The sequence below is a fragment of the Vanessa atalanta genome, chromosome 17 (assembly GCF_905147765.1).
Source record: "Vanessa atalanta chromosome 17, ilVanAtal1.2, whole genome shotgun sequence".
Taxonomy (NCBI): Eukaryota; Metazoa; Arthropoda; class Insecta; order Lepidoptera; family Nymphalidae; genus Vanessa; species Vanessa atalanta.
The window spans coordinates 9,941,239-9,952,953 of NC_061887.1; the positions used below are offsets into that span (position 1 = coordinate 9,941,239).

At 30.9% G+C, this 11,715-nt stretch overlaps 1 protein-coding gene across 1 annotated transcript; it reads right to left on the bottom strand.

The window, feature by feature from the left end:
* Positions 1–1,355: 1,355 nt before the first annotated feature.
* Positions 1,356–11,229, bottom strand: LOC125070190 (ceramide-1-phosphate transfer protein). The gene is made up of 4 exons (XM_047679924.1): positions 11,007–11,229; positions 10,724–10,935; positions 10,460–10,635; positions 1,356–5,283 (listed from the first exon to the last, which is right to left on the bottom strand). The coding sequence occupies exons 1-4, from the start codon at positions 11,123–11,125 to the stop codon at positions 5,155–5,157; spliced, it is 636 nt and encodes a 211-aa protein (XP_047535880.1). The 5' UTR covers positions 11,126–11,229; the 3' UTR covers positions 1,356–5,154.
* Between the last annotated feature and the right edge of the window lie 486 nt (positions 11,230–11,715).

The window sequence follows — 11,715 nt, forward strand, 5'->3', positions numbered from 1 at the left end:
TGAGTATAATTTCAACTGTTTGATGTTATGGAAAGGTTGATGGAGCCAATTGTTGATACGCCCCCTGTCACCAGTAGACATGGACTCTGTGAGTTAAAACCACGCTAAACCGTCAGTAATAAGACACCAATCGCATGATATGAGATGATACATATTTTTGTTCGTATCTACACTGGCTCACTCATGTTCAAGCAAGAACCCGGCAATACAGACTGATAGTGAATGATGTGTAAAGGATGAACGTCAGGGCTGCACAAAGCATTATCACCGTGATGTACGTTTATTTCAGCGTTGCAAAACTATCGTTAGTTTGACTGACGATAGTTGACCTCAAAAACTATTCAGGATATCGATAGTATCGTTTGATCAATTCTATCGATAGTATTTATACGTGACAATACTATCGATAGACTATTGATACTATCGATAGTCTATCGATAGTGAACTATCGATATGTAACACTAGTTTATTTATTCAATTTATCTATAGTGAGATCACAGATGAAAAAAATGGATTTAATTATATAACATTATTGCTGTAATGGCTCCAATTATATAAAGGTAAGCGTACTCCTGCCTTAAAGGCCGGCAACGCACCTGCATGCCCCCCGGTGTTACAGATGTCCATGGGTGGTAGTAGTCACTTTCCATCAGGTGAGCCTGCTGCTCGTTAGCCACCTAATATATAAAGAAAAGATAAAACATTTCCATAATTTTATTTAAAACTATTATACGTACCAGAAATGGAATAAATGAAACAATACATCAAACGGGACCTTAGTGTGAATACATATCTCTTGAAGTGAACTTTTTAGCATAATATGCCGAATTTTATGTCAATACAAAACGATTTTGTATTTGAAGAGAATGTTCGAATCTGAGGGTGAAATTTTTCGGGATGTTTGTAAACAAACACATTGCATAGTGTCTGACTGATTGGTTTAATTTATAGACCGTACATATTAACTATGTCGGCTTTCGGAAACGAGGGGCCCTTTTCTGTTGGTGTTACAGGCTCTGACATGGTGACCGAACAACCTAGCCTTCGATTTGCGGTATCTTTGGTACCGAAGGAAATCTCGACTGTGTCTATGGGTGGACATAGAGCATTTTAGGAACTCTTAAATCATAACATTATACCGTACCATATTTGTTTAAAAAAAACCATTTAGTCATAAAAAAAATCAAGGACCTGTTGCAGTAATATGATATTCTATGGTGTACTTATACTCATTTCCATAACACAGACAACAGAGGTAAAAAAATAATAATAATTAAACTTGCAACAATTATGTTTATTTTCAATTAATGCAAAAAAAAAATTACAATAAATTAAATATAACTCAACATCTCTTCCCAATTATTAGGAATGGTTTGGGAATGTTTAAGCTTAAACTACAAAGTTGGAAAAATAGGAAATGTTATATCTACTAAATTTTATTATGAAAATTACGTTAGATTAAGTAATAATAGCGCCTCATGTTTAAATTAACAAGCTAGGATTATGTATAGCTATAATCTAGTTCAACGTGGATTGTGTATAGGCTCAGTCCCGTTAGATTTGATAAGACGGTCAGGTTTTTGGTATTTAAAGGTTTTGAAATTAATTTAATTATTGATAATTTATAATAATTATACGTCACCAATATTGAGTTATTATACGTTATTATAATATTCAGTTATAATGTACAGCACTCTTAATAAGTTTATTTAAATACAGATATTATTCTATTTTATTATGAGACCACTTCAAAATGACCTGGTTTATAAATACAATAAATTTTCTTTTCAATTCAACTTGATTACCACAGACTACAAGTTATGTAAAAACAATTTCTCTGTTGGGATTTATATTCATTTTAAATACCTAACCGTCTTTGTTAATATATTAAAAGTGGTAAGCCAGTGAACAATTTACTTTCTAAAAAAACGATGTACAGTCGTTTATAAAAATATTTATACAAATACAAGTGTGATAAAATGTGAATATCTTTTGAAGCCGATTGTATAAACAACAACTGAGCAAAGATTACAAAGTTGAGCTCAATTATTATTAATTGTTTATCCATACATTCAGTGGCGTAGCTAGGTGGACAAGGGCCCCGGTGCATAGAAAAAGAAACGGGCCCTCACCCTCTCTTTAACTAATATTGCGCTTCAAAATTATAGATAGGAATAAAAATAGAATAAAGGATACATTGAGACGAACATTAGCAGGCTAAATCCATATGTCATATCTATTCAAAGCTTAGGTTAGAGGGCCCCCTTAACTCCGGGACCCTGGTGCACTGCACCACCTGGCCCTACGATAGCTACGCCACTGCATACATTTCAATATTACATTCCAATAGAGCGAAAAATCAATAAGTTAAAAATTAAAAAGCCTTTGTAATATATTCATTTATGAAGATATCATTTAAAAACGAATACTTTATTAGTGAAAAAATCTTAACGTTAGTTTTTTTTTTTTATTTTGCATAACTGAAGTAATTAGTTCGTAAGTTAATAATCTCTATCGGGTAAATTATTCTCCCATTGTGAAACAAATTTGATGTACTTCGAATGTTTGTATTAATTTTATGTTGGAGTAATGAAAAATTGAGTTAACTTATTTACAAGTAAAAATACTTACTGAATTTAAGTAGTCGAAACATAATTGAATAAATGAAAACGATTTCGTTCAAGTTTCAGGGCTTAAACATTAAGAACCATATTAACATTGCAATAAGATAGAAAATAAAAGAAAAATAGGCGAGTTTTATGACATTTGTAACTCAATATAGTTTGTTTTTTCGACTTGGTGATTTGTCGCTCTATAAAAACCATCTATTCACATAAATTTTATTATTTACTTATTATATATAATAGCTTATTTATAAATATATGTTTCACATATATATTATCCTTATATATAAAGCTTTACGGCTCTTCTACGAGATCACTTAAACATCTATATTACAAATATAATTTATACAAAAGCACACAGCTCTACAGGTTGCCTTATATTTAGGTATGTTTCATTTTAATTTAATTTAAATACTACTTATTATAATACATATATGTAACTTTGCTTATATATATCGTATTTTTATTTAAATTATATAAAAAATAATAATAAGTGTTTTTTTTTTTTTTGGCCTGCGTCTTATACATTTTTAATAAGAGCTAGCTAATGGCTGACATTTCATTACCTCATTATTATTATTTCAAAAAGCTATTCATTTTGACACGCCCCCTTTTTGTACTAAGCCAGAGACCTTCACGCAAGGGCACCACTATCTAAAACTTCAAATCAATCAGATAGATTCCGATGTATCGATTCAATAAAGATAATATCGAATATATTAAAATGATTTAAATCACTTCACTTGATTCTCAAATAAAATAACCCTAAACATATAATAAAAAAATCATTTACATAATAATAATTTTGATTTAAAAAGGATGCATATAGCGTATCTATAATCTATGGTCTCTTTTTTTTTTCTTTCAAATATGATTATAAGGCGACTAAAGTTAAATAAGCAATATGAATTAAATTATTCATTTTATAAAAGTGCCAAAAATTATGCAAAATTCTTAAATTATTTTTTAATTATGTAAAGTTTTTTAGTGATTCAGTTTACTGCCATGGAAAACCCTGACCGGGAAGTACCGCGTCAGACAATGTTTGCTATATTTAAATGACGTGTATCAATTAAAAATAAGCGACGTGTCTGTCAACTGTTATTCAGTGATAATAATTATAATTTGATAAGACGTTGTTATCATTAACATGTCTCTTTAATCTTTTTAATATTAGATAGAAATCTGTTTAAAAATAAATCAAAAGAAATTTTCATTACAAGTTAAAAGTCATGTTTTTTTTTTTGATAATCAATCATCTACTTATTTTTATTTAATGGGGTAAGCGGAATTTATTGCAAATACTGTATCGGTAAAAAATACTTAGTAAGTAATAGGTATTAAGTTCTGTTCTATATAAATAGGTAGTAAGTTCTGTTCTATTCAAATTAGGACGATTTCCCACTGTGATGTTACCATAGTCGTTCCGTCTGCAATGGATGGAACGATTGGTTTTTAGAGAAAACCTCACGAAAGTCGAGACAGCAAATAACATTCGCTATAAACTGAACGTTGTCGTTTAAACGCCACTCGCCATATTAACCATTTCTTACATTGCCAATGCGCCGCCAATATTGGAAATATAGATGTTATTACTCTTGCACCGACAATACAACAAATGAAATCAGACAACAGATTAACGAGAGAAAGAGAAGGAGAACAGTAGAAACGACATATCGTCCGTGCCTTTGGTTCTTACTTCTATTTTGAGTTTGTTAGTATGATGTGCTTGCATGTTTTCATCTCTAGGCAGAATAACAATCAAATTTCAAAAGAGTTGATACTGATAACCGATAGATGGCGCTATTCAAATTTCCATAATTTAGGAACACAATAAATGCTTTCAATAATGTTTTGGTATTTAAAACTATTGCAAAACAATAGAATATCTTATGATATATGAAAAAGTAAATATTTATTATATATTATTCATAATCTCAAGTTATATTTGACTGATTGATGATAATTTTGTATGCTTTTTAATCTTTCAAGCATAGATAATACGTGATGTCTTTGGTCAAAATATCAATAAATTGTTAATTTTATTCATAATATAAGAATTATATTTTTAAATTAAAATTAAATTTCGCTGACCTATTCAAAATATCTCTTGAGCTGTTTTGAACCTGATCACCTTGACATTAAAATATTACTTGATTTAATTAACATACATACATTTATTATAATTGATTTCAACTAAACAATTGGTGTACAATTTTCGTGAATACTTTGATTCCATTGAAATCAATTAATTAAATATTGGTCGACCAATAGAGTTATTTATCGTGTTATATTACTGTTAATAGTTAAATAAATAAATTGATTTATATAATAATAATTATATATCAATTGAAAAGAACTATGCGAGCTGGTATTGAGCTAAGACATGAATATTCTTATACTTTTGGCAGTAACGTTATCCATCCTTACGACAGTGGTTCTCCACCTTTATGAAGCCGAGGAACACTGTGATACTTTTATTTCTTTTAAAAACTAATGTTCCACAGACTAAAGATTGAGAACCACTGGTCTAGGGCAAACCGTGAAAGTCGAAGTCTGTGTAGAGTTGCTCAACGCGCTTGTAAACTTCGTCACACGATTCTAATGTTTGAGGCAGAATCGTCATCGCCTCCTTTAACTTGTCTTCAGAGCCAAAAATCTGAAAAGATAAACAACTATGTTAAAAAAGCAAAAATAGAGTACTCGTTTAAAATAATCACCCTTCGAAAATTGTCAGATTTTACGGACAAAGCATATCGATTTTATTTTAAATTACTTTAGGGTTAAGATTCAAATATAAAATTAGGTTTTATTCGTTAAAAACTAACCGTCCGGTCTATTTGTAATCTTGGAGAAAGAAATAAAAAACGTAAACAATTTTAGGAACTGTATTACAGCGTTTTGCTAATTTGTTGTAACCTTTATGTACATATAAATTATGTAATTCATAAAAAAAAAAAATTGAAGAGATAATTAAGCTTTGACGCTTGCAAAATATTCGATTACAGCGATTACGATTTATGACTTTTGTTGATAAGTCTATTTCAATGCCGGTTTTCGGTGCGACCTTCGAGAATCTCGCGAACATCAAAGTGGTCTCACTTATATATCTTATTTATCAGATAATAATTGTAACTTTTGTTTAAATGTATAATTATCTTAAGAATTATATTTTTTTATTATAAACTTTATCGTTAATTTAAATAAAAATCTTTTGAACAAATCATACAATTAATAATAATTAACAGATGTTTTTTTTGTAATATTATGCCGTTTAGATACGATATCATAAGGTTACGACAATTCATCCTTTTACGAATAATCGTTTACAATATTCGAATAATCGATTCTTTGTATCTTTCAAAGTATTTTTAAAAACCGTATAAACGATTTCGAGGTCAAGGCAATCATCTCGACGAGAACTGTTTAAGAGATAAGACAACTGGATAACAAAAAATAATTATTATCGATAATCTTTAAGCCTTTACTTGGTGGTAGGGCTTTGTGCAAGCCCGTCTGGGTAGGTAGCACCCACTCATCAGATATTTTACCGCCAATCAGTACTCAGTATAGTTGTGTTCCGGTTTGGAGGGTGAGTGAGCCAGTGTAGCTACATGCACAAGGGACATAACATCTTGTTTCCAAGGTTAGTAATATGAGCAGCTATTCATATTTCTTATAATACTTAAGTTATGGGTCTTATAATTACTAATGACTATAAGTCTTTAACACGTTTGGTCATAACCCACCCCATCCCATGCCATAAAAAAATCTATGATAAACAAAACATCAATTTTAGTTCTGCTGCTGAGATTAGTCAACCTGGAAGATGAAGATGTCGTCTGTCAGTATACTTTGTTACTGGCATATCCACTGTCTAACATTAGCACGAAGCTGTTTAATAGCGAAAATGTTCTATTTAATACCATTCAATCAATGCTCATAAATACTTAACTACTGTGAATCATATGCAATTACAACGTTCGCGCAAATGAATATAACCTTGTAAACGCAGATGGAACTTTTACTGGCGGAAAAAAATCGCAATCGTCACGTCAACCACTCAGTTTCAACCGTCAGTGCCTTTCCAATAACCTTGACATCAATATATTTTAGTGGTTTGTCCTACCTATTGAAATAAACACGATATCCTAAAGGGTATATATCCCAATATCGTGACTGTTTATGCGTCTTTAACGGCCAATTTTTCTGAAGTTTTTCACTCAAGATGATGACTAAGGTAATTTAACACAAATTGAAAAATTAAATTCAATGCAAATAAGAACATATCAGATAGAAAACTCTTAAGATAAATTCAAGCGCTAGTGATGGTCATTGATAGTGTTTTAAATTTTAAATGGTTTTTCTGTCTAAGAAAAAAAAGGGAAACCCAAGTTTACCTTTTAAACAAAGTAGTGATATTTGGGGCTTGAATAACTGATGAATGGAATAACTACCAAGAAGCAATTTTCCGTGCTGGTAGCACGGGCATAAAGCTCTTCATAAACTGGTTATAAGAGATTTTTTTTTTAAAGTGGATATTTCGAATATTTCTTATGAAGTTATTGAATGGCAATTTAATAAAGAAGCCTTGTAAGAATACCTTCATATGGAAATAAAAAATTAGCACATCGATGAAAACATTCGGACCGAATTGTGATCCCTACTGTCAATCTCAAAGACTACACCATACATTATGGTTTGAAAGTGTAATCCCGATTACCTAAGACTATTTCAACCCAACCACACATGAGATACGGTCTGAACGTGTATACGTAAACACAAACGCCCACACTCATATAATCCGATTGAGTGGAAATCCGATACCACCCGAGACTTCAGGCGTAGATAACAGCTTTATAAAACAGACATTGCCTTCATTTACATACATTGCTGGGCTAAGGCCTCCTCTCCTTTTGAGTAGGTTTTGAGCATATTCCACCACGCTCCAATGCGGGTTGGTGGAATACACATGTGACAGAATTTCGTTGAAATTAGACACATGCAGGTTTCCTCGCGATGTTTTCCTTCACCGCCGAGAACGAAATGAATTATAAACACAACTTAAGCACATGAATAATTCAATGGTGCTTGAGTGGGTTTGAACCCGAAATCGTCAGTTAAGATGCACACGTTCTAATCACTGGGCCATCTCGCCTCACATTGGCTGGCACTAGGCCGTCTCATTTAACTCGAGCTAATCGTTCTAGCATCTATGGGTAAAATAGGGATCCACATAATATGTTCATATTGTATACAGAACTCTATTAGTTTACGCGGCGCATGTCAGCTCCCAGTCAGCATGTTTTTTTCCGACATCTTCAAAAATCAGCGTCATATTTCTACTAATTTACCCAAAACATTTACAAATAATTAATAAGTATTCATCTAAATTAGTATTCTTAAATTACTTGTTTAATTACGTCCCTTGATGAAAACCGTATGAAAATCTGTTCGATAGATTTTGTGTTTATCGCGATCAGACAGACAGACTAGGCGTAACTTGTTTATTGGTTGATAATGTGATACATGGGTATAATATTTTCAAATAGACTAAGTCATATTACGGCTAACTTATCTCTGCACGAGTATTAACTTGGATATCAGATAAGCTTAAGGCAGTTTATGTGTAATTAATGAACTTTAGGTTGATATGTTTAAATCCACACAAAATTTTATAATCCACCGAACCGAACGTCTAAATAAACATGTCGATTTAAAAACTATTAAAAGTAGACTCATATTCACTACCATCTGAATCAACATTAAAAAAAAATAGGTAAAAAGAAAAATGCAATAAGAGGGCTTATTATTATTTAAATTACGATTATTCATAATTCATTTATTTTTTTTCAAAATTATCTATCAACATCCAACGTGAAACGCATCGCAGAAATTGGCATACCGCGACGAGCGCTCAGTGCTCACAAAGGGAGGACGTATCGCTCGCCGCCGCGTACTACACTCAAACATACATAGATTTTTTCTACGTAAACTGCCTGCCATACGGTACAGATATAGCGCGGCTAAAACGTTTTGATCTGAAGTATATTTTTTTAACCTTTATTACACTTACAATAAAAAAAAAATTTTTGTTTATAATACATTTTAACAACTTCAAAAAAAGGTGGTTATTCAATTTTATTTTGTAATATTGTTTGTTCAGAACCAGTTGTGCATTTATCAAGTACTTTAACTTAGTTTACAACCTACCAAGTACCTTAATTTAAAAAAAAACGTAGTCTCTTTAATTTTTCTAAATTCATTTATGAACTTATAATTTAGTTATCATTTATAATTATACTACCTACCAAAATCTGCGTATCATACAAAAGTTATACTACAAGTTTTGACGATAAAATTTTGATAGTAAAATTACTCAAGAACTCGTACACCGTTACAATTTACTGTTACCATGAGTTAAAATCGATTTTAATATTTACTCATTTTTTTTATATATATCGACTCTGTGTATATCCAATGTATTATAATTATTTCAGTAATTTATTACGATTCATATGTAATTTTATTTTCTATACAATTGCAAAATAAAACCCATTGAAAATATATACGGAATAAATACTGTAAGATGCTTTATTTTGATTAGCTTGACTATTGTAGTTGCGCGTGTATAAACACGCACACGCAGATACACGCACACAAGCTTAAAAAGGATAAAAAATGAGAAGCAGCAATTAGAATAAGCTCTCTTAATCCAATAATAGTAGCCCTATTGTTTAAAAGATTATAAGGCGTAAAATCACTAAGAGGCAGAAATTCGGTAGAAGGATATTATTTTTATATAAATTATAATTGTAAATCATAATAGTACAAATCATAAAATTTTACTATTTTTAATTTTATTATAAATGTTTATATTTTTATTGATAATTGAGAGTTGTAAATTATCATTATCAATATAAAATGATAAGCACTATTGTAGCCATAAATGACGTAGATTAAGCACTTAATTTTATCAATTATATCAGTTATTATTTACTTATATATTTTCTGAAGTGAATAAAACCACAGGCAGAAGGGACATAACATCTTAGTTCCCAAGGTTGGTGGCGCATTGGCGATGTAAAGAATGGTCAATATTTTTTCAGCCCCATAGTCTAAAGGCAGTGGAGATCACTTACCATCAGGTGCTCAATATGTTTGTCTGCCAAACTACACCATAAAAAAAAAACATTATTCTAATTTAAGACCAATACTAATTACAATACCTAGCTATGTTGTCTGTTCAGTAATAAAATACAATCAACATATAAACAAAATTTGTACTTGAAATATAAATAGTGTACAGTTACTTACAGAACCATTAAGAATGGAATTTAAATGTAAACTTAAAAAGAAAAAGGCACTAAGGACATTGACTAGTCAGTGGCTTAGTGAAAGCTAATCTTATTATCTGCTACCAAATGACAATATTTAAAATTTTTGTGTTCATACTAAGGATTACTGAGCCAGTATAACTACAAGCACAAGAGGCATCAAATCATAGTTCTCAAAGTTAGGAGTGCATTGGTAATGTATGGTAAAAAAAGAAAGTCCACCTCTTTGGTGTTATAATATAGTATACATTATATACTAACCTATGTTTAACGGTAACATCATATTAAACTTTGTCAATATATAGAAAACAATTATGGCACAGGCTTTTTTATGCACTGCATTGAAGTTGACATACAAGTCAGGAGATTTAATAATATACATATAATATTAACCTAACTAGATTTTTTTTGATTTTACAATAATAAATGTTATTTATTTGAATTGTGTCCTGTTGTTGTTGAAATAGACTAAGTAGTAAGCAGTATTATTTTCCTCACCTTATATAATAAATCTGTCCTAGAAGGCAGCGCATGCATTGCCAGTGTGGCTGCTTTTCTTATGTACCAGGGATGAAATTCCGCTAGTGTCTCGTTGTAAGAGGCCTGACAAGTAGTGCATGTGTTCACACACTCCTCTGCATCACTCAGACGCTTAAGGAAGAGTCGTATAAAATCTATAAATATAAAAAAATACAATATATTTTACAATAAATAATCTTGCATTTATATTATTCAAATTATTTCTCTAATGTATTTACAAACCTAAACCTCTATGCAAACGTAGCATTGTTCGCGAGCCGGACGTGAAACCATTCTTTTCGTGTAAGCTCGTTTCCTTTTCATACTTCATCATTTTTTTAAACGATTCATAATATAAGGAATCCTCTCCTGTTTTGTGCTTTTCCATAATTTTAATTTTACTCTTAACATCGCTGCTTACAAACGAAAACACCGATCCAATGAGATTCAAAAACCTAAACAAATATAATCTTATCATAAAGGAATACGTCCTATGGATACAACAAATAAAATATTTCATTCTTACTTTACAAGCTCGTTGTAACCGTCTATATATCCTTCTATTATCACATCGTCGTCGTCCTTTAAGCTCTTTTGGAAACTATCGTACACATATTGTAAGTCTAAGGTATTTTCATTAGACATTTCTCTCAAACCTAATTAATAAATCACGTAAATAATAAAAAACACTACACCTGAGTACTGACTACTGACTAGAACAAAAAATATAAATGATCGTACATAAGTCAAACGTCAATTTTATGCTGATTGCTGACATATACTTGTGCCAAGTTGCTTACAGGGCACAGATTATTTCGATAGTTTAAACAAAGAATAATAAACTCTGCTTCCTTGCCTTTTGTACCTTTTTGCTTCCTAGCTTTATATTGTTATCATTTAGTCTTTAGGATGGAAACAACACTAAAAAGATAGATAGTTTCAGATGAGATTCCAGAAAAAATTACATGTTGAAGACAAACTTATACAACGAATTTATCTATTAATTTTGAATGTAAACAATGTACAACAAGATATAATTTACAGTTTGTCAGCCTCTCTGTAAGGAAATTAAGTTGCGATATTTATTGACAGTCTGTCTTATGCTCAATAATAGCTGATACTGATGAGAGTGATTTCCATCTCCCTTAAAATAGTATTTTACAAGACTTGCTGAGGCGCCTCAATGATCATAATTAAATTAAATCAACAGATTTAATTTAATTATGTGAATCTAT

What these genes read in the sequence shown, in the direction of transcription:
- LOC125070190 (XM_047679924.1), bottom strand. Translation starts at nt 11,125, where the DNA reads ATGTCTAATGAAAATACCTTAGACTTACAATATGTGTACGATAGTTTC. An exon ending in ACGTTTGCATAGAGGTTTAG is followed by an intron (nt 10,636 to 10,723) that starts GTTTGTAAATAC and finishes TTATATTTATAG; the next exon opens with ATTTTATACGACTCTTCCTT. An exon ending in GGACAGATTTATTATATAAG is followed by an intron (nt 5,284 to 10,459) that starts GTGAGGAAAATA and finishes TTATCTTTTCAG; the next exon opens with ATTTTTGGCTCTGAAGACAA.